Source organism: Schistocerca piceifrons, chromosome 8 (genome assembly GCF_021461385.2).
Source record: "Schistocerca piceifrons isolate TAMUIC-IGC-003096 chromosome 8, iqSchPice1.1, whole genome shotgun sequence".
Classification (NCBI taxonomy): Eukaryota; Metazoa; Arthropoda; class Insecta; order Orthoptera; family Acrididae; genus Schistocerca; species Schistocerca piceifrons.
The window spans coordinates 408,848,854-408,873,521 of NC_060145.1; the positions used below are offsets into that span (position 1 = coordinate 408,848,854).

General features: G+C 37.0%; 2 protein-coding genes across 5 annotated transcripts in view; both read right to left on the minus strand.

The window, feature by feature from the left end:
* LOC124711634 (protein HIRA-like) overlaps positions 1 to 8,205 on the minus strand; it is a 237,620-nt gene extending 229,415 nt beyond the window's left edge. Inside the window, exons 1-3 of one of the 3 annotated variants that reach the window (XM_047241819.1) lie at positions 7,212 to 8,201; positions 7,046 to 7,108; positions 6,204 to 6,314 (exon numbers count right to left, since the gene is read on the minus strand). In XM_047241819.1, coding sequence (XP_047097775.1) covers positions 6,204 to 6,314; positions 7,046 to 7,108; positions 7,212 to 7,248 — 211 coding nt within the window. In that variant the 5' untranslated portion in view covers positions 7,249 to 8,201. Of the gene's footprint in view, positions 1 to 6,203; positions 6,315 to 7,045; positions 7,109 to 7,211 lie in introns of those variants that run through there. The other 2 variants (XM_047241820.1, XM_047241821.1) reach the window with 2 other exon arrangements.
* Positions 8,206 to 11,748: 3,543 nt separating this feature from the next.
* Positions 11,749 to 24,668, minus strand: part of LOC124712008 (coronin-6) — a 97,022-nt gene continuing 84,102 nt past the window's right edge. For both annotated transcript variants that reach the window (XM_047242297.1, XM_047242296.1), the window contains exon 9: positions 11,749 to 14,594. In XM_047242297.1, coding sequence (XP_047098253.1) covers positions 14,331 to 14,594 — 264 coding nt within the window. In that variant the 3' untranslated portion in view covers positions 11,749 to 14,330. The remainder of the gene's footprint in view (positions 14,595 to 24,668) is intronic.

Genomic DNA, 24,668 nt, shown 5'->3' on the forward strand with positions numbered 1-24,668 from the left:
CAGTCCATACAAATACTTTCTAAAAGGACTTTCTGACACTTAAATCTATACTTGATGTTAACAAATTTCTCTTCTTCAGAAACAGTTGCCTTACCAGAGACCATCTACATTTTATATCCTATCTACTTCGACAATCCTCAGTTATTTTGCTCTACAAAGAAAAAAACTCATCTAATACTTTCAGTGTCTTATTTCCTAATCTAATTCCCTCAGCATCACCTGATTTAATTTGACTACATTCAATTATTCTCCTTTTGCTTTTGATGGTGGTCATCTCACATCCTCCTTTCAAGACACTGTCCATTCTGTTCAACTGCTCTTCCAGGTCCTTTGCTGTCTCTGACAGAATTACAATGCCGTTGACAAACCTCAAAGTTTCCATTTCTTTCCCATGGATTTTAATTCCTACTCCAAATTTTTCTTTTGTTTCCTTCACTGCTTGCTCAATATATAGATTGAATAACATCGGGGATAGGTTACAACCCTGTCTCACTCCCTTTTCAATCGCTGCTTCCCTTTCGCACTGCTTGACTCTTGTAGTAATAATTGCTGTCTGGTTTCTGTAAAAATTGTGAATAGCCTTTCTCTCCTTTTATTTTACCCCAGTCAACATTGTCAAAAGCTTTCAGTGAGTCTACAAATGTTAGAAATGTATGTTTGCCTTTCCTTAATCTATCTTCTAAGATAAGTCATTGGGTCAGTATTGCTTCGCGTGTTCGAACATTTCTATGGAATCCAAACTGATCTTTCCTGAGGTCGGCTTCTACGACTTTTTCGATTCCTCTGCAAATAATGTGTGTCAGTATTTTGTAGCCATGATTTATTAAACTGATAGTTCAGTAATTTTCACACCTGTCGACACCGGCTTTCTTTGGGATTGGAATTACATAATCATCAGTATTATCAAATTTATCCTTGTATGCAGCAAACACTTTTCATTCATGTTCTTTGTTTTATAGGCTATCACTTTGCATCGTTCAAATTATTCTAACTGCTATAGGCCTTTACTTACAACCAGACTTCATATCACATCAACTGTCATATGCAGTAATTTTATTTATTTATTTACTTATGACATAGTCCATATCAATACAGGAAGGCTAGGAGAAAATCTTACTTTCATCATCTGAGATGTTACTGAATTTAGCATATGTTAAAATGTCAAACTAAGTAAGAAACACACACATTTTTGTTTTCTCAAAAAAAAAAAAAAAAAAAAAATTCTGTTCCAAGATACAGCCCACCAAAGATGACACTGCACATACCATTTTGAAGTTGTAAATTTTGGAAAAAAAATTTAAAATGCTGTATCTCCGGACCAGTTCCAGATATTTTGTTGGGGGTGTTTCTTATTTGAAGGATAGCTGCTTTATGATTACAAAGAAATTCTTCATTTGGACTTATCTGTCAAAGTTATTTTATTATAGCATTCTGAACTTTACTTATAATTTATGGATTTTTTTCTTTAAAAATGCCAATCCATAAAATTTTGATTTCTTTCCTGATGATTAGTACTATATAGTTTTACATTTGCTGATAAGGAGAGCTTCCACTTTTAGGTTGAACAGGTTTTATAAGCAAGTGAAATTTTTGCCATACATAAAACCTGTTTTATTACCACATTATCACACAACAGGCTCATAAACATCAAAACCTAGCCTTATTTAACACAATTTTAGTTTTGAAAGATGAGTAAGAGACTCATTTTTCAAGCATTTTAAATGGTTCCAAAATGTATGTGAAAGGTTCGAAGACTTAAAAGCTTCACTTTATACAACTTCTGTGCACTCTGTTTTGAATTGAAATTAGACAGTCAATGAACTAAAAGTGTGTTCCACTGCTTCAGTATCTTTGATATACAGTCATGCATTCCTGTTGAACCAATAGGAACTGGAGCACTTACAATCTTCAAAACACTGAACAGGAAGTGAGCACTGATGGCGTTGTTGCTGTCCTTCAGCTGGAAACCTGTATCCAGTAGCTGGTCCATGTTTTAGCATAAAGTTCACTACAATTTTGTATACACACACACACCACAAACACTCCCCTTCTCAGGTTGTGAATCCGAATATTATCCTGCTGTTTCTAAGGTGTCGGCCGAACGAATGAAATTTCTTGTCTCTTGCTCTTTAAAGTGCATGCAATATGAGTTTGCCCATCACTTTGAGTCCAAAAACGTGTCTTCTGAATTTCTTTCGCAGTAGTAGTTTGTTTGGACCATTCTTCTTTTTTTTTCCGCACACAGAATTCTTTGATTTCCTCTTTGGACAAAAGAATGAGGGCTGTGGATGTGCAAGATTTCACGACTCTCGTAAAATCCTCAGCATTCTGAATTGCAGCTGTATTTGATCTCGAAAGATTGTGTTTTGTAGCATATTGCTTCAGCAGGCCTCCTATACCATCACAAGGACTCTTCCTGTGACCAGTAGCACTTAAAATGACTAGGAGCACCATCAGAAATAATGATGATCTCTGCCCCTGTTTGCAGTTGAAGAATTTGGCGCATTGCTAGCAAGGCATGTGCTGAGTCATGGCCTATGTCATCACTTATAACTGCAACACTTGTGGTCTTGTTTTGAAAATATGTCACTCCTGTAAAAATTGAAACCTGGTTATTACTCCAATGATACCCTTGTACTTCTTGTGGGAGTATTACAGACCAGTTCTCAGCAAAATCACAGTGAAGCACTAAACATAGTTCTTCAGCCTGTACACACTCTTTCACTTCTGCAATGTGTTGTTCTTGCAATTTCTTCAGATGCTGGTGTGTTATTCCTTTCACTGACCATTTACCAAGTTCATCAACGAGACTGTCAAAGGCAACAGTTTTCTTAATTAGTTTGCTTTCCTCCCATGTCACATATGTAATTTCTGCAGAGTTATCTGCTACGTCTGCCTTTCCAAGGCAGTTGCCAAATTCTTGAAACAAACAAGTATCTTGCTTTACATAACAGACTACTAATGACTTCACATGCCCAACAACCAAGGTGTCATATGTCACGTGCTCCAGTAAGTTCTTCAAAGTTACCATACAACGTTCAAAATTCACGCAGTACACAAACAAACAGACATCTCTAGATGGGTGTGGAACTACCCACTTGGATTGCAGTGCATAAAATTTTGATCTTCCAACATGTGAAGTTGTATAGATGCTCTTATAAATTGCTATTAAGTTTCTTTAATACCACCAGTCATGTACCTCTTCACTTACATAACTTTCTGACTTTCAACTGTTACAGATATAGTGTCTTTTTTGTTGTCACTCAGGCGAGAACAGTTCTACTTATCTTCCAGATAAATGACTGCTCTATTTGAACTTAAGCTGCTTCTACAGGATGAACATAGGCCTAATAGGGATCTGGCCTTCCAAAGACTCCTTTTACAGACCTCACATTTCTTGAGTTGTCTACAATGTACTTTGATACTGATGGAATATGGCTCAAAATTGTTTTCTTTGAAAATGTCTCTGGAACAATAGTTAAAACTTGCACCCTTTCACTGTAGGGTGCACAATATTCAACAGCTGAATTGATATTTGTGAAAAATTCTTGGCAAGAGGTGAAAGAGTGCTTTGGTTCATTTTCTTCTGAAGATGGAATTTTTACTTTGATGAGTTTGGTCAGTTTTGCTGTAGTGCATTCATCCACTGCTTTAGTAATTTCTCTGAGCTTTCTTGAGGCAAAGAGCTTGTGGCTCGACTTCACTGACCACAGTTTCTAAACAGGACTAACATCTACCTCTGTAGTTGACTGATTCAGGGTATTTAACTCTTCCTCTATTGATGCAAAATCTGCATCAGCTGCACCATGGGAGGCTTCACCTTGTTCAGATACTATCATTGTTGTTATTCTGTTAAAACATTTAGAACACAAAAATTCATAACTGGAAACACCTTAACTTTGAAACAGACTCTTCAAATGAGAACACTTATTCCCAACTTGAGTAAAGTCTGTTTTTTTGTCCGTCTTTTATATCAGTCTTTTATGGATATGCAAATAGTCAGCAGACTTCACTCTCCCGTGGCCCCAGTCAGAAGACATTTCAAACAGTCCTTTTCACAAAGCACACTGCAACTGTGTCAACTGGCAAATTGCTCACAAAAACAGAGAACTTACTGTATGGACTCAGATTTCTTAGAAGCATTTTCAGAAAACAAGTTAGCACTGAACAACTACAATACAGAAACCTGCAATGAACAACCACAATAAAGAAACTGACAAGAAACTACAACAAAGTGTAAGAATATCTGCAACAATGAGACTGAAAAGAAATAACTGCAACAAAGAAAGTGATAAGAGATAACTGCAACAAAGACAATGGAAATAAACATTGTAACAAAGAAATTAGTAAGAAACAACTTCATTAAAAGCATATATTACCTTTGAAAGTTAAAAAAAAATATTTTTTAAAAAATAAAACCTGTCCAACTTAAAAGTGGAAGCTCTCCTTTACACAGAAGATAGCACTAATTGGTAATAATCGACAGAAAAAAGATCTAACTTTTCTGGATTGACATTTTTGAAAAAAAAAAAAAAAAAAAAAAAAAAATTGTAAATTAAGAAAAAGAACTTTGACAGATATGTCCAAATGGAGGATACCACTGTCATCATACAGCAATTATCTTTCAAATAAAAAAAAAACTCTAACAAAATATCTAGAACTTTTACAGAGATACAGCATTTTTTAAAAAAATTCCAAAATTTGCATCTTCAAAATAGTGTTCACAGTGTCATCTTTGGAGGCCTGTATCTCAGTGGCAGAAATTTTTGTGGGGAAAACAAAAAAATACATGATTCTCACTTACTCCTGAATTTTAACATATGCTAAATTCAATAACATCCGAGACTATGAAGGTAACCCCCCTGCCTGAAGTGATACGGATTATGCCTTGTGTATTAGGTAAAAACAGAGACCAAAAAGTTTTTGTACCATCATTCACACATACTACAGAATTTTTATGGCTTTTACATTTTATAAGGTCATATTGGACTTGGTAATGAGTTCTATACGCATAGGATTTTTTTCCTCAGGAGTTAAGGAAATGAGGTTCATGTGTGACTGAGTTCCGTCCCCCATCAACATCACATCTTTGTTAACAAATTTACCTGTAACATTAGCCCAAGGTCTAGGTTTTGTTAGAGGCAGCAAATTGGTTGTGAGGTAGTGACACTAAAAATGTGAATACAAAATAAAGGTTGTAGTTATGCCATGAAATGTAGCGCATCCCAACATCTATTGTCCCTCCACATTAACACACTTTAGTTTAGCAAGATATGTTCAGAAAAGCTATATTACATAATAGACAAATCACCAATGAAAATTTTGGAAGAATTGCATGCAGAAACAAAGGAAGTGTGGGGGTGTGGGCACTAAATAACCCTTACCAAGAACTAGGAAGGACACAGCCTGTAGCAAAGACACCTGTAAAGTTACAGAATGTTTCGGTTACTCACCGGAATGTCTTCCCTTTAATAATTTGTTTACTTCACTTAATATTGTTGTGAGGCACAATTACAGTTAAAAAGACATTGCCTCACATCTTGTTTTGATTGTAATGCACCATTACCCCAATGAAATTTCATCCGTTGGGGAAACAAAAGGCAAAAGCTAATGTAAAACGTGAACTAGCCATCTGAAGATGAACCTGTCAGTTCATAATCAATAACGGTGCTGTTGAAATAAATAAATAAATAGCACTGTAAAATGTCTTCCCTTTAATAATTTGTTTACTTCACTTAAAATTGTTGTGAGGCACAATTATAGTTAAAAAGACATTGCCTCACATCTTGTTTTGGTTGTAATGCACCATTACCCCAATGAAATTTCATCCGTTGGGGAAACAAAAGGCAAAAGCTAATGTAAAACGTGAACTAGCCATCTGAAGATGAACCTGTCAGTTCATAATCAATAACGGTGCTGTTTAAATAAATAAATAAATAGCACTGTAATAAGTGGCTGGTTACTGTAATCTACGGTGTAAGAGTCAACCCATAGGAAGTTTCAATCTATGATGTACAGAGTGCAGAACAAACCAAGCTTCATGTATATATGAGCAGTCACTTAAAATGAACCACCTGCAGTTATTGCAGTGAAAATTTGAGAAACCATGTGATCATTACAGTTGACGTTCATCTGAAATTTTGTTGTAAGAAATAGCTCCTTAAAAAATGAAAGAAACAAATAAGTGTAGGCTGTAAGCATACCTAGGTGATTATCCATTTGGCACAACATTTTCGGTATATTTTCATCATTTTCAATTTCTGGACTAACAACTGGAGCCATATTCCAAATAACAATTCTTCCAGAATCTCCACCTGCAAAAAGATGAAATACACGGGTAACAATGCTGTTGTACACAAAGCTGGTGTAATAGTCCACAAATTGTGATTTCCGTCAATTGATCATAAAGCACATAGAAATAAACTAACGGCAAAGCCAACTACTGGTAGCACTGTCATGGACCAAATGTGTGAAACTAAAAACCATCTTGACAACTGTGATATTCAAAAGGTCTATGATCTGAGAATCAAATTTTTTGTTAACAGTTCACAGTGACTGATGACCGTAGCAATGTGGTCCCTTCAATCCCACAAACCAACCAACAGTTCACAATTTCTTAATCCATTTCTTCTTTTGGACATAGTTCTGCATAGTTGATAAATCAAATAGCTTCAAACTGTTCATTTCTGGTTCCCTTATGCACCATAGTTTTATGCAGTGGCTAATACATTCTTAGTCCTTTGTGATCTATATGTATAAAATTAATATAGCCTACTGTGCATTTGCTGCTGAATGCACACACAAAATTTTTTTAGTGGGCTATAACAGAGACAAATATGTGCATTCAATTGTACTCAAGGGTGAATAAATCTATTCTATTCTTGGTGCAGATCTTTACGAAAACACACTGATGCTACTACATCTTTCTTCTACACTTGCACTGTGGAAGAGGTGTCCTGTTGATATAAATAAATGCTTTTGGTCAAACACAAGATTTACATTAAGTTCACAAACATATTATACCAAATACATCACATAATAGTACCTTGTCCTCCTGTTGCAAACCTGGATCCATCAGGATGGATGTCAACGGAGAAAATAGGAAGTTCTGAAAAAAAATATTAATTATACAATGATAATTTTGTGTCGTAGTTCATTATGGAGCTCATAATTTTCTATGTATTGAAAAAACGTTCATATTGAGAACTCACCATCGTGGCTAACCCAAGTAGGCTTTAATAGCTTCATTGCGTATCCTAGTGTCTCGTTGCATGTAAGGGTCCCTTAGGGGTTCGGAGCTACGGGCTACGTGTTGTTAGCATGTAATGCTCTGAGTAAACAGTAATGCGCCAGATAATGTATAAGACGAATAATAATTTACTTCGGCTAACCTTGACGACCTATAGTTTGCCGTATCAGGAGACTTCAACCCTTTTCACATTATCATAGCTAATTTCCTTATGTAAATACGAAATTTCACTTCATCAGACAGAATCTATAATGCTAAAAGAAAGGGAACCCATACAATTAATGTTACGCCATGGAAACTCGCTTCCACTGGGCTAATTTCACGGTGGTTCCTCATATTGCGGTTATTTCCTAAAACTATGACACATTTATTCCGGCGGTTTTGTATATAGGCGAAGTTTCAGACACAAAAGCGAACTACTATTCCAATTCATTTGAGCTAAGCCGCCAAACAATATCCATATCCGCTGATTATCAGATCACTGTACTACACAGTGCAACGGACAATACGTCTCCTATCTTCAAATCGTCAGAGAACTACGTGCCGCAAATTATTTTTTTATTTACTTAAAAGCAATAGCCGCAAACGTTCACACCATCAATACAGGAACGAAGGAGTGTCTCGTCATCAGAGGAGTACAAAAAGCGCGTCAACTTGTATGCTGAGTAAAACATAGATTGCGTCTAGTTTCCAACTAAACTTCAGGTGATTTGATGCACACGGAGTTAAGAAGTACAAATATCTGCAGTAGGCGTCATCCCCTAGCACTCTATGTTGTTAGAACACAATCGCTGATGCCTAATTTTTATTTTCAGTATTGTAGGATGCTCGTGGAGAATGTCAGTTTTGAAGACATTTTACACGGAAAAAATACCGCAAAAACAATTCTGTTTACAGCGAAGTATGAGCAAACATTGGTAACAAATGGAAATAGCAGTTCTGTAACTTCAGATACAAACGGGATTCGAAGCCGTGTCCCCCGTTCGTTTGTCTGCTGTTGAATCATTTGCCCAATCATTCTTGGCATGTAAGAAAGTGATGTGGGAAGAAAATCCTTTAGTCATCTGGAACCTCCGTAAAAGGATAAATCTGCTTTATACACAATTATTTATTCTTGCAACGCATCCAAGAGGTTATGATAAAGAAAAAAATATGATATTGAAAAGTGAATAAAATGGTAAAAAACCACATTCACCAACTTAATAAATATTAAATAACATTCTGATCCCATAAAAATCGTTCACAGTTTCAAAAATTTTATCAAAATCATATAGAAGACAACATGGTGCACACGTAAGATCTTTGCATTTCAGAGATATTATTTCCTTTGTACTTCCTAGTTTGTACCGTAGGTCTAGGAGAGAATTGGTCAGTGGCTCAGTGGTGAGCTCTCATTGGTAGCTATGGCAAATGATGTGAAGCATGAAAACACGGATTCCACATTGTTCCATTTAATATATTCAATAACGTTATAGCATCGATCATAGTATAGCTCAGAAGTCATGAATAGTTTGAAATCCTCCTAGACACGCCGATTTCCATTGTGCGTTGTCATCAAGAGAATAGGTTATGGATACCGAATTTTTAATGAAGTGCGTAAAAATGTTTAAGCATAACAAACGTGTGGAAAACCTACGTATTTTCAGTCACAAGATATTTCCTGTATTGGTATTACTGAACGGATTAGCAATTGTGTAATTTTACAATAAAGAGCTGTATTGGTAAATAAATGAAAATTTTATATTGTATTATAGGTGAAACAATGTTTTCATAGTTAAGAGACCATTAGCCGAGAACTAAATAACAATATACCATTTCATCAGATCCAAAATATTGTGAAAAATTTTAGTGAACGAGATGAGGTAATGAAGGGAAAATTAAACCGGTTAGCTGATTCGCACACTCCGTTGCAGCGGTCTAAATAAAACTGCAGAAAATCAGCAGTCAAATTTGCAAAACGTTTAGTAGCATTTCTTTTCAAATGAATATTACCGGAAGTTGAAGTAGTTGTGGATAATTTAAAAGGGCCCATTACTATTGGAATTTCCCCTGAATTTGTTAAATGATTTGCAATCCGTATAAGTACTGTATCCCCAGCAGCAACAAGAATCTGTTGTTATTAACCATGTCTGTATGTATGGTACATTTCCCTTGCATTAGGCAGATATATCATACATCATTGTACTTCTGTGTGTGCATGGAGGGGCCATCAGTCGTCTGGGTTGATGTGTCCCAAAACTGAATCCCTAATTATTCATTGATTACATTCCAGTCTCTGTCTTCCCTTACAATTTTAGTCCTGTATGACTCCCTCCAGCAACATTATTCACTGATGTCTTAACAAATGACAACCATCCCATTCCTCCTTGTCAGTGTTTTCAGTGTTTCTTTTCTCATTGATTCTGTAGAGAATCTTTTCATTTATCAGGCCACCTAATTTTCAGTATCCTCCTTTTCCAGTTTCCCCAGTCCAAACTCGCTTCCATACAAACCTGCACTTTTGCCATATATCGATTCTTTTATGTATGATTTAACAGTAAGAGTGAAAGACTATGTCCATTATTGTACCCTGTTTAATCTGAACACTTTGTTCTTGGGTCATCCATTTTTCTCTTGGTTCTTGTACATATTTTATATTACCTGGCTTTCCTTACAGCTAAGTGCTATTTTCCTGAGAATTTTGAGTGTCTTTAACAATGATACTGTGTCAACCACTTTTTTTTGATTGACAAAGCCTATTGTGTCTATAAAGTTTTTTTCAAGTCTTGCTTCCACTATCAACTGCAACATCATGACTGCGTTTCTGGTGTCTTTACTGTTCCTAAAGCCAAACTGATGATCTAACAGATTCTGTTTTCTTTTCCGTGTTTCAATTTATTATTCTTGGATGCATGCGTTGTTAAGCTGATTGTGCAATATTTCTCAGTTATCTGCCCTTTCTATCCTTGGACTGTGTGGATTATACTTTTCTGAAAGTCTGATGGTATGTCTCAACTCAATTCTACAAACCAACTTGAATAGTTGTTTGGTTGCCACTTCCTCAAATGATTTTTGAAAATGTACGTACTCTTTCCACCTACATGCTCTCTCCCCTCTTGCACTTTGAACATCGACACCTTTGCTTTTAACTTTACCCTAGGTTGTTTTGACTTCTCTCTATATTGAGCCATTGACTGCTTAAGTGAGGCGGGAGGGGGGGGGGGGGGGAGGTTGGTAATTCAGTTATGAAAATGGTTATTATTTTGAGCATGTACAGTTTTCTTTTGAAAACTGTTTTGGAAAGTTGTAACATAAACAAGGGGACAATCTTGGGCAGCATAACTCAAATTATGAATCACAACTCATCTACAGGTATGCTCATCACAACAGCAACAAAAATAGTCAGTTCTTCTTGTCAAAGATGATGTGTAGGATTTTACCAAAGGTGACAAAGCAAGTGTACTGTTCTACTACTGATAAACAACTACTGATAAACTTTCAAGATTTTCAAATTTTAAATGCACCAGAATGATACACAACAAGCACAAACTGCTAAAAAATTACTAAGTGGTTCCTTGTAAACGGACTCTCACTGAATCTTGATAAGACACAGTACATACAGTTCCGTACAGGGAATGGTATGACGCCATTAATAAATGTAGACCTTAATCAGAACCATATAGCTAAGGTAGAATATTCCAAATTTTTAGGTGTGTCCATTGATGAGAGATTAAATTGGAAGAAACACATTGATGATCTGCTGAAACGTTTGAGTTCAGCTACTTATGCAATAAGGGTCATTGCAAATTTTGGTGATAAACATCTTAGTAAATTAGCTTACTACGCCTATTTTCACTCATTGCTTTCATATGGCATCATATTTTGGGGGAATTCATCACTGAGGAATAAAGTATTTATTGCACAAAAGCGTGTAATCAGAATAATAGCTGGAGTCCACCCAAGATCATCCTGCAGACATTTATTTAAGGATCTAGGGATATTCACAGTAGCTTCTCAGTATATATACTCTTATGAAATTTGTTATTAACAACCAAACCCAATTCAAAAGTAATAGCAGTGTGCATAACTACAATACTAGGAGAAAGGATGATTTTCACTATTCAAGATTAAATCTAACTTTGGCACAGAAAGGGGTGAATTATACTGGCACTAAAGTCTTTGGTCACTTACCAAATAGTATCAAAAGTCTGACAGATAACCAACAAGTATTTAAGAAGAAATTAAAAGAATTTCTGAATGACAACTACTCCCACTCCATAGAGGAATTTTTAGATATAAATTAAGAAAAAAAAATAAAAAGAAAAACAAAAAACACAAAAAATAAAGTTGTTATATTAACTTAAGTATGTTGTTAAATTAACCTAATTATGTCATGTATTAGAAAATTCGACTCGTTCCACATCATTACGAAATATCGTATTCATGATCCATGGAACTAGTATTAATCTAATGTAATCTAATCTATAGGGACAATGACAACATACAATGAAGAAAAAGAATTGACAAAAATTAACATTTTATTAAACTAAATGAAATTTACAGAACAATAATTTTATATTAGATACATTATATCTTAAGTACATGAATTTAGATCAAAGAATGAAAGAAATCATGCAATATTATTTTTTTCAACCGAAGGCACCATTTTAGTAAGTGGGTTACACTTTGTACTGTAAATGCTGCAATGAGAATAAGCACAATTTCATTTCCACAATAACAATAAAATTAAGCAAGTATAACATGAGCTGTACAGTTAACATGGCAGTTTTTACACAATCACAGAAAAATTCTTAATTTAAAAATCTGAACTACAAGAGAATTAGTAAACTTTAAAGTCTAACAACTCACAGTGGGTTAAGAAAAAGTCATGTATAATTAGTTAAAAAAAAACACAGACAATTTTGTTGTCACAGTTATCTTTTCTTTCAGAACAAATACACAGCCTGTTTGAAAGCCTCTACACGTGGCTTTTAACGTACATACTATGTCATGGACTCCTTAGAAATGACAAAAGCATTTTGGTATAATTACTAATATATATATTTATATGCATATATATTTACAAAGAATAATGAACCATTTTGGGATTTTTATGATGTATCTATACAATATGCATATCACCTGAAATGATAAGTGGGGGCTTCAGACTTTACTGCTTTATTTACAATTTGGCATTGAAAAGACACTTCCTACAGAGTTATTTTCTGAATTGCTGTATTCACTATGTTACAATGAAGGGCATTCATTTTCGGTTTCTAAATTAATAGCTTAGGAACCTGAAACTCATCTTCTTAATAGGTCAAAAATCGTAACAGTAATGACTCGTGCTACATCACCCATATCAAGTATAAAACAATGACTGTAAATTTAGCAAGAAAGTAAAAATATCATAACTATTACCACACAATCATCAAGAAGCATTTGAGCTCACTGTTCAAAGGTAAAATGCCATAGCAGGAATAGCACGTAACAAAGTATAGTCAAAGTCTACTTCAGTGAGATATGCAGAATGAGTACACACACACATATATAATATATATATCATTATCAAAATTATAGCCACTTAATGTTCTCCAACATGCTCATGGTGTACACTAAGATGCTGTTGTGATGTATGAAATATCAGTACAATTTACTTCAGAGTACAAAAATAGTTATTACTGGCTTGGACAAAGTTATCACATAATTATATGTCAACATTAAACTTCTACAAAATCCAACAATTTACATTTGAAATCTAAACAGCTTGAAAATGTGCTGTTCTTCAAAGGACTGACACTGAAGTCAATTCAAAATCACATTAAAAGTGTGCGTTCAAAAACAAGTGATAACAGCTTTCAGAAATTAACGTTTTCTTCTTTACAAAATATAAGCTCTATTACTAGCAAATAGTAGTTTCTGCAGCATGGTAGATTAGCACAAGAGCAAGTTTTGGCTGAGCACCGAAGTACTATGACTCCTTTTAGTTATGTGCATAAGCGACTAGTATTTCAAAACAAGCTCTTTAACAGTCTTTTCTTTTTACAACTCTGTCTCCCGAGTACACATCAACAGCTATTCTAAAAAAACTTAATTCTTTCTATTAATGGATAAACAATACTTAAAGCTGTTAAATTACATAAATAAATCCACTTAAAAATGCGGGTTCTGATGATTCTTCTGTAACAGAGATCAAGAATGTAATAAAAATAGCACTTTAAACTAATTAACTTGCAGTGTGAGCATTAAGTGGTCTCTCATTCATTAAACACCACAGGCGCACGCGCACGCGCCCACACACACACACACACACACACACACACACACACACACACACACACACACACACATTGAGCATATATGAAGAGCCCATATTTTTTTGTGGCAGTACAGTCCTCACAACTTGAAAACACCAATAACATGAAGTAAGTATTGTGTGTGCTAGATACAGTAAGTTCAATCAATCAAGAACATTTTTTGCAACTAAATGTCAGGGGGAACTACACAGAAAAATACTGGCCTGCTATGTGCAGGAATTTCAACTACTGATTACATTTGGCAACACCACACTGTATGAAGAAACACATTTAGATGCTCAAAAAACGTTTTGGTAGGATTATCATAGACAGTGGTAGAACGTCAATGGGATCAAGACAATAACAGACTTAAACATCAGCTAGGTTATAAATTTGTAAACGCCTGAATGATCAATGTAACAGATATAATCAATAATAAGTTAAGGTAAACCGAATCAGGTAAAATTATGGGTCAAGTGTATTGAAAAATACTGGGTGTTGTTTTTGGTATCAGCTACAACAATAAGTGCAGTTCATTAAAAATATAATAAATAATTGAGATTTCTCTCAGACGTTTCCCAAGGCAGCATCTCATCAGGAAGACCAATGCTGCAAATGCAGCTGTATTTAAAATAAATGAAGGCAGTTATTTTTACACATTCTAACTCAATTTTTGAAAGTAAAAAATATAGCAGATGCGCCTAGCTTACAAAACGTTTAAAATACATATAAGTGACTGACCCAATATGGGAATCACAGTGATGACTCTGTAGCCTACTTCCAATTCGAATGGATCTGGGTAAATGCTAAACTTCATCAGGTGCTAATTCATCTGATGAAGATGCAGTCACAGCTTGCGGATGACTGTTGCTGACAGAATCGCCACTTCCTGCAGCGACAGGTGGGTGCGCCATCCCTAGACCATCACCACCTTCATCATCCCCTTGGCCGCCACCTGCTGGCGTCGATGCTGCTAAACGTGCTTCCAAGGCACGTATACGGTTCTCATGCTTCACAATCACAGCCTTCATCTTTCTCATCTCCTCTTGGAACTCTTTAATGATGTCATCCTATAAAAATAAAGAAAGTAAAATTAAACAGAGTAATAAAACACTAGGCAAAGCACACTCCTGCCTCCCCAACACAACAAAAAATACAAATTTTTTATTACATTTTGTAAATTATTACATTTTCCAGAACACACACACATATTATATATATATACTGTCTGGCAAAAAGCACTCTGAAGACAAGGACGGATGTCAATGTAATTTCTTATTACACATAAGCACCATGTGTAAGTATGTAAATGCTTAGATAAGCAATTCTCTGTGGCAGGTAGAACAGCCACCATAATGCATTATTGTTGTTACTACACCTGGTAGGGTATAAAAGGCCTGTAAACAGCCTTAAATGGCGACTGAACACTATGCATTTCATGGAAATGCCGTGTTATCAGCACCTGACAATTTGAAAAGGGCCTCATTGTGGGCCTCCTATTGCTCAGCATATTTGATCATCCAATATCTAGGGATATGGGGGTACAGGGATCTGACTGTGTCCTGATCTTGGACTGCTTGGGAATGTAATGGCAGGCATACTCTTCATCAAAGTTATGTCTGATCATCACAAGGGACAACCGTACTGTCCATCAAACGTAGTCCTTCACATCAATGCCTGCAACATTCTGTGTCATCCTGCACCACTGGTCTGAGACTAGAAGCACCTGGACTACGGAATCACTGTCCCATGCAAAGATTGCTGCTAACACCACATCACGAAAGGCACAGAGAAGTGTGAACTGCTGATGAATGGCATCATATTGTGTCCACGAATGAATCGTTCTGTGCTACACCAGATGACCATTGTCAGCAAGTACAGCAGCAACCTGGGAGGAAATACCATTCTTCCAACATTTTGGAGAGGTACAGCAATGTTACTCCTGCTGTCCACTGTATAGGAAGCCATTGGGTATGACTTCAGGTCACGGCTGGTACTGACTGAGGGTACACTGACAACATAATGGTACGTCATCCTGTGTCCTCATGTACTCCCATGGCCAGAAAGATCCCCCAGATATGTCTGCGATAGAATGTGTAGGACCAGCTTGGTTGTCAACTCCATCACAGTTCTATTACCCAGGATAACAAGGACCACAACAGTTGCGGGCCAGCTTGCCTCAAGAGATGGCTTAATGAATCCCTTAGCTCCTGAATCAGTGCATGCACCCATGCCAGAGGGGCTGCAATGCCATATTGATACGAGAGCTCATACTGCCATGTTCTTTGTGAATTTGACTAAATTTTGTAATTACTAAAATAACATTACACTTCCTCTCAGAGCGTGAAGTTTCATTTTGTCTCCTCCTACCATTCTATGTGCTTCACATTTTTGGTCAGACACTGTACGAGTGTGGTTTGAAAAGTTCTCGGAATCACCACGAGAGGTCAGTGATAGCGCAATGAGTTGTTGATGTGATATTCATTGGACATTGCCTGTAAACACATGTCACGTCAGTGCTCTTGGAAGAGAGCTGTGGTGGTGAGGTGGCTCTTGTTGTTCCTGCGTAGTGATTTGCAATGATGGAAAAAATTGAGATTCAAGCAGTGATTAAGTACTTCGTAAAGAAATGCATGAAATCAAAGGACATTCATACCAATTTACAGAATACACTGGAGGGCTCTGCTCCTTCATATTCAACTGTTGCCAATTGGACAAATCAATTTAAATTTGGTCAGAAGAGCTTAGATGATGATCCACACAGAAATCATTGCAAAAGTGTACAAAATGGTCATGGAGGATCACCAATTGAAAGTGCATGAAACTGCTCACACTTTCCAGATGTCATCTGAGAGGGTATATCACATTTTAACTGAAGAATTATAAATGAAAAAAATCATGTGCAAGATGGGTACCGTGACTCTTGATGCTGGATTAAAAACGCATGAGAATGGACATATCTGAACAACGTTTGGCCTGTTTTAGGAGATACGAACAAGATTTTTTGCACAGATTTGTAACCACAGATGAAACTTGGGTGCACTACTATACGCCAGAGACAAAACAACAGTTAAAGCAGAGGAAAAATGCTGATTCTCTGCCACCAAAGAAAGCAAAGACAATTCCTAGGGCAGGAAAGGTCAAGGCGTCAGTGTTACGAGATGCGAAGGGTATTCTGTATGTAGATTACCTCCCCACATGGCAAACAATTACTGGAGAATACTAAGCTAACCCCCTGGACAAATTGCAACAAAAGATATGCGAAAAAAAGTCAGGTTTAGCAAGGAAGAAACTCACCTTCCATCAAGACAAAGTGCGCCCACACACGTGTGCCGTCGTAATGGCAAACTTACACGAACTAAGGCATGAATTGTTGCCACACCTGCCTTATTCACCTGATATGGCTGTCAGACATCCATCTCTTCCCAAAACTGAAAATTTTTCTTGGTGGACAAAGATTCACTTCCAACGAAGAATTGATAGCCAGAGTTGACAACTATTTTGTAGGCCTGGAGGAAACTCATTTTTGAGATGGGATCAAGGCACTGGAACATCGTTGGACCAAGTGCATTAATCTACAAGGCGAATACATTGAAATATAAAAAAGTTTCAATGATGTAAAGACTTTTTTTCTATTCCATTCCGTGAACTTCTCAAACCTTCCTCGTATATTGGTTTGCTAAATTCATTCTCTATATAGTATATGCTTAATTTAAACTAACAATTCCCCCCCCCCCCCTTAGTATCTGGACATTTGTAAACAGATACGTGTTTAAATTCCAAGGGAGCACAGATTGAGAGAAAAAGAATTTATATAAATCTTTACTGTTAAATAAAAAGAAAAAATACCACAAATTAAGGCAGATTGAATGTGCACCTCTCTGAAATTAACATCTGCTGATGGGTGACATTCAATAAAATGTTTCTGCGTCCCACGCATTGTAACCTGCCTGGGTTCTCCTTGGCATACTGCCCACAAGGTGTGCGAGACACTGGTGCTCAAGCCTGTCCTAATCTTCAATGGAAACTCTCCTGACGTAATCCAGTGCACTAGGGAGGAGTACTGTGATTACACATGCTCAACTGAGTTGGGTTGCTTTTGGGGAAGGAGACCAGACAGCGAGGTCATCGGTCTCATCAGATGAGGGAAGGACGGGGAAGGAAGTCGGCCATACCCTTTGAAAGGAACCATCCTGGCATTTGCCTGGAGCGATTTAGGGAAATCATGGAAAACCTAAATCAGGATGGCCGGACGCGGGATTGAATCGTCGTCCTCCCGAACATGCTCAATTGAGTTCAAGTCAGCTGATACCAGTTTATGTCAGCAGATACCACTGCCCTTTCCATTCAGTTGATTCCTGCCACCTGAAGGAAGGTGTTCGTGAGTTGGATGCAATGTGCTCATGTGTTATTGTCTTGAAAATGAACCCATTACCAAAATGTTGGCAGTAGGGGCTGTTGGAGAATCCTGTCCTAATAATACACAGCACACAAAATATCTATTGTTATAATAGAGGGAAACATTCCACGTAGGAAAAATATATCTAAAAACAAAGATGATGTGACTTACCAAATGAAAGTGCTGGCAGGTCGACAGACACACAAACAAACAAACACAAACATAGACACAAAATTCAAGCTTTCGCAACAAACTGTTGCCTCATCAGGAAAGAGGGAAGGAGAGGGAAAGACGAAAGGATGTGGGTTTTAAGGGAGAGGGTAAGGAGTCATTCCAATCCCGGGAGCGGAAAGACTTACCTTAGGGGGAAAAAAGGACGGGTATACACTCGCACTCACGCACACGCACACGCACACACACACACACACACACACACACACACACACACACACACACAAGCAGACATATTTAAGGTCTTTAAATATGTCTGCTTGTGTCTGTATATGTGTGGATGGATATGTGTGTGTGTGCGCGCGCGAGTGTATACCCGTCCTTTTTTCCCCCTAAGGTAAGTCTTTCCGCTCCCGGGATTGGAATGACTCCTTACCCTCTCCCTTAAAACCCACATCCTTTCGTCTTTCCCTCTTTCCTGATGAGGCAACAGTTTGTTGCGCCAATTTGGCTGAAAGTCGCTGGAGAGGTAGCTTAGAACCAGGAGACAGACATAGGATACTTTTTATCCCATTCGACCGCTATAAAACGGGGTATGGCAAAAACGCATCTGGCATGGAATAACAAAACACAAATGTCAGCTAAACGACGGCTGGACCGATTTGGCTGAAAATTGGTGGAGAGGTAGCTTAGAACCAGGAGACGGACCTAGGATACTTTTTATCCCGTTCGACCGCTATAAAACGTGGTACGAAAAAAATGCATCTGGCATGGAATAACAAAATGCAAATGACAGCTAAACGTCTATTGTTAAGTATCAGTATATATCATTAATTAAAAATTTAAAGAAATAATTTGTATTTTCTTTCAGTCATCATTAACAATACCGTGATCAAGACGATCAAATATTTCTCAAGAAAGTTGTAATGCAAGAAGAATACAAAACATTGTGAATGAAAGGACTGAAGAAGAACAACAAATTGCCCGTGAAGAGCGCTGCGTTAGTATGGCTCGACTTCGTGCTTCTCAATCACAAGAGCAAAGTGAGGCAGCCCGTGAAACAGCTCGGTTGGCAATGTGAAATCATCGAGAGAACAACAGAGATCAACATGTAGATAATTTTCGACACACAAGAAGAGATTTATCACGAGATGATTTGAATCTAGCAGCGTTTAGATACGATTGCAGCACTGATTACTGCTTGCATCCTTGCGTTTGCATTGGGCCTATGGACGTTATTTGTGAGTATTGTGGCGCATTGAAGTTTTCCGGAGAAACGCATGGATTGTGCTGCCTTACGGCTGCAGACAAAATAAATGCTTGCCTCAAATCATCGAATCTATGGCGCTATGTGAAGAAACTTCAGCTGACAGCAAACATGAGAGTTACATTGCTTAATGATACATCTGCTGAAGATTTCTCTGAGCAATTTCTGACTATCAGTAATGGTCGAGTGCCTGTCGAAGAATCGAGCGGATTGATTTCATTTCCTCATAATTTCTGCAACTTTGTCTCATCAAAAGACGAACTTATCAATGAAGTATTCCCAAACATCATTACTAACTACAAAAATAATGAATGGTTGAGTGATCGAGCAATTTTAGCGGCTAAGAATAAAGATGTAGATGACCTAAACTACATAATTCAGAATGAGATCATTGGTAAAATGCATTCATTCAAATCTATTGACTGTGTAACAAATGAAGATGAAGCCATCAACTATCCAATTGAATTTTTAAACTCCTAGGATGTGCCTGGCTTACAACCACACAATTTACACCTAAAAGTTGGCTCCGTAGTAATCATGCTTAGAAACATAAACCAACCAAAATTGTGCAACGGTACACGTTTGGTGGTAAGTAAATTGATGAACGATGTTCTTTACGCGACGATACTCAAAGGAAAATTCGAAAGTGAGGAAGTTCTCATTCCGAAGAGCCCAATGATCCCAACCGATACACCGTTTGAGTTTAAAAGACTACAATTTCCGATCCGTCTTGCATTCGCCATGACCATTAACAAATCACAAGGCCAAACCTTGAAAGTTTGTGGTTTAAATCTGTAATAGCCATGTTTTTCACATGGTCAATTATATGTGGCATGTTCACAGGTCGGAAGACCATCTGCATTGTTTGTTCTTGTGCCTGATAATAAAACAAAAATTGTCGTGTATCACAAGGTACTTAATTGAAGAGTGGAAGCTATGCACCAAAAAACATAAAGAATCATTAAAATACTTAATTTTTTATTTGTATTTCGTAATAAAAATTGAACTTAACATCCAAAATCTGATTATTTATTGGCTTCAAGGCGGAACAGAGTTCACCGGGTCAGCTAGTAATGAATAATGATTAGAGCCATGCACACTGTTATGTCGAAGTAGCCCGAAATATGACTTCACCCACCTCCTTGCTAAACCGGTGTGACTGCATGCCTATGAAGTGCTTTGATAGATGGCGCCACATACTTTGATAAATGGCTCCACACAGACTACTTAAACATCAGCCATCAGGCAAATTTTTCACTCACTGATGAAGAAAACCCAAGATTAATGATTCAAGTTCCATTCTACGTAAATGCTTGCCCTCATTCTTCACACTACAGTCCTGGGGATTTGTACTGTTTATAATGGATACCTGGAGGTCAAACTAGGGATGGGAAAAACCGACCAGCTAAAACCAATACCAGTATTTTAATTCTGCATAACTGATATTTTTCAGTACTTGTTTTCTCTTTGTTATAACAGGTGTTTCTTTATTTTTTTACTAATAACCTGAGTACAAAATGAAATCAATTAGCCACAGCAGCAGTACTACAATTTTTCTTTTTAAAGAAACCTTGTCAAAGAAAGGTGTCGTTTTTATTTGTAAAATTTGATTTGGTTTGTAATTTTACATTATTACCTTGCGGACAATACTAATAGTAACCTCAGGCTATTTGAAGAATATGCAATTATCTACATCTGAAAGAAGCTGCATAAATATTAAGTCAGATCTTGATAATATTTCAAAGTGGTGCAAAAATTGGCAACTTGCTTTAAACATTCAAAAAATCAAAATTATGTGCTTAACAAAAAACCCCATACTGTCTTATGGTAATAATATTGAGTCACTGTTGGAATTGGCCAACTCGTACAAATATCTGGGTGTAACACTTTGCAGGGATATGAAATGGAATGATCACATAGGTTCAGTACTGGAAAGCAGGTGTAGATTTCTGTTTATTAGCAGAATATTGGGGAAGTGCAATCAGTTTACAAAGGAGATTGCCTACAAATCACTTGAGTGAGCGGTTCTAGAATGTTGCTCAAGTGTGTGGGAACCATACCAAATAGGACTAAAAGCAGATATTTCTGAAAGTATACAAGGAGGGCAGCACGAATGGTGACAGGTTGGTTTGATCCATGGGAGAATGTCACAGAGATATTGAAAGAACTGAACTGGGAGACTCTAAGATAGACAAACTGCCCTAAGAAAGTGTACTAACAAAGTTTCAAGAACCGGCTTTAAGAGATGACTTCAGAAATGTACTACAACCCCCTAAGTATTGGTGATATAGGGATTGTGAGGATAAGATCATATTAATTACAGAATTAAACTGACACCCAGTTGTTTCAGCAATAACCACAATCCCTATGCCAAACTGATCAACTGGAGACTGTGTCGACAGCTCTCCCAGTTGCCCTTGTTACATTCTCCTCAAGGTAACTACATGATGTAATTCGCAGGTAGCACTCATCAGTTGGTTGTGTTCACCAGAGGCAACCAATATGAGGCTAAGCAGAACTTCACTGTGTTCTCTCTCATGAAAGCAGTTGAATGTTTGAATTATGTAACTGTAATGTGTTCTAATTTAGCAGACAACTTCCTGTGTTGACTACCCTTCTTGTTGTAAAGTGACATGACCCTTCGAGATGTGGTGACAGACTCAATGCTGCAAATAAGACTCACTGTCCCATTCACAACTGGAGACATAACACACAGTTTTGACCCGAACCAGGCCTATTTCAGCATGGCTCGTGAACCATTCCCCTCAAGTGAGGTCTTCACCCTCCAAGTCTATTCACACTGTGCTGTCACGACCTTGTCACTTACTATGGTTACCTGATCATTTGTTGATTGGCAGTCGATAGGGGGAGCATCTCTGTGACAGCTTTATCAAAGCATATGCTCTCATACCTTCATCTGCTGTCAGACTTCATACACTGATGTTTCACTGGTTCACTTGGCCTTGGCGGCGATTTACTCGGATTTACTCACTTTAATACTGCACTGTTCCTCATGTTTCATTTTCATTATTATTGTGGCTATTATTCCTATTTTGATACTGGTTATTCCTATGGCTACATTTCTATTACAGTTTACGAGAATGTACAAAAGAAAGAATACTGAAAACTGTATTTTAATGTGGTGTAGGAGATTAACGATTTTTCTGTACACAATTTTGACAGAAACAGTGTTTGGGTTAATAGGAAAAAAATGCTTACATCAAAACAAATGTAGCAATCTTTGCTCCAAAAAGACATTAAGTCTCGTGGTGAATAATGCATTTTCGTGGACAAATATTTAAAAAAAAATTATTATTACTTTTTCCACGAGTTGCCCGAACCATAAAGTTTTATAGAGAAAGAGTAAAAGCTTCATATGTAGAATTAGCTAAAGATCAAAAATGCTTCAGGGATGGCACACTTTTGAAAGAATGTGCAATAGAAATATCAGAAGCCTTTGCTTACAATTATGACACTAAATATTTTAAAACAGCTGCTGTGTCACTGTAAAAAAAGTCAAATTCTTGATACAGACCACAGCATGAAAATATAAACTAAACAATTCCATTATATACCATCAGTATTATCCCTTGAACAATTCTCTAACTACCACAAATTTTGTACCCCCCCCCCCCCCCCCCCCCCAAACTGCCAGAGTTTGAAATACTGATGAAAGTCAGTCAAACTCACATAATACTAGGTACAGAAAGCTGGTTAAAATTGAAATTGATAGCAGTGAGATTTTTGGGGAAAATTTAAGTGTATATTGAAAGGATAGGCAAACGGGAAATGAAACTGGCATATTTATTGCAGTAGATAAGAAACTAAAATCCACCAAGACATAAATTGAAAGTGCATATGAGATTATTTGGCAAGACTCAGCATCAAGGCTGGCATCCTTCTATTGCCCACTAAAAACTTTAGAGAAAACCTTAGTTCACTTGTACATAAGTCCCCCAATCATACTGTAATCACTGGCAGAGCTTAATCATCCAGCAATTAATTGGGAAAATTACAATTTTGTTAGTGGCAGGCGTGATAAGACATCTTGTGAAACATTAACAAATGCCTTCTCCGAAAACTATCTAAAACAGATAGATAGGAACCCCAATCATGATGGAAATATATTGGATCTAACGGCAACAAATAGATCTGACCTCTTTGATGATGTCCCCACCAAAAATGGAATCAGTGACCATGACGCTGTTTTGGCAACAATGATTACCAAAATACAAAGGACAACTAAAACAAGCAGAAAAATATATATGTTCAGTAAACTAGATAAAAAATCAGTGGTGTCATATCAATGAGAGGCTTGAAACTTCCAACACAGGGCAAAAGCATGTAGAGGAACTATGGCTCCAATATAAAAGAGTAGTTTACTATGCACTGGGCAGATATGTATGCAGTAGAACAGTTCATAATGAGACAAACCCTCCATGGTATACAGTCACCATAAAAAAAACTTCTAAAGAAACAGACTACTGCATAACAGCTATAAAACAGAGCAAAACGCTACATAGAGATGCTGAATGAAATGTGTTGAGGTGTCAGAGAAAAGTGTGAAGCCTTCAGTGACCACTATTGCAGAATACTGTCAAAAAACCTTTCACAGAAACCAAAGAAATTCTGCTCATATATACAAGCTGTTAGCGGCACTAAAGTTAGTGTCCAGTCCCCAGCAAATGACGCAGGAACTGAAATTGAGGGTACCAAAGCAAAAGCTGAAATGCTGAACTTCATTCTCGAATGTTCCTTTACAAAGGAAAACACAGGGGAATTGCCCCAATTTAATCCTCGTACCATTGAAAAGATGAATGGAGTAAGTATTAGTGTCAGTAGTGTCAAGAAACAGCTGAAACTGTTAAAATTGAACAACGCTTCTGAGACTAACAGAATCCCTGTCAGATTCTATACTGAATTTGCAGCTGAGTTGGACGCTCTTCTAATTATAATCTATCATAAATAGTTCGACGAAAAAAACGTGCCCAGCTCTTAAAAAAAGGTACAGGTCACACTCATCTACAAGAACGGGAGAGAAGTGGTGCACAAAACTACCATCCAACATTCTTGACATTGATTTGTCGTAGATTCTTAGAACATATTCTGAGTTCAAACATAATGAGGTATCTTTAACAGAATGACCTCCTCAGTGAAAAACAGCTAGGATTTCAAAAACAATGATCATGTGAAATCGCACAAACTGACGTACTGAACGCTTTGAATCAAAGTAATCAGGTAGATGCTATATTTATTGATTTCCGAAAAGCATTTGATTCAGCACCACACCCACACTTATTGTCAAAA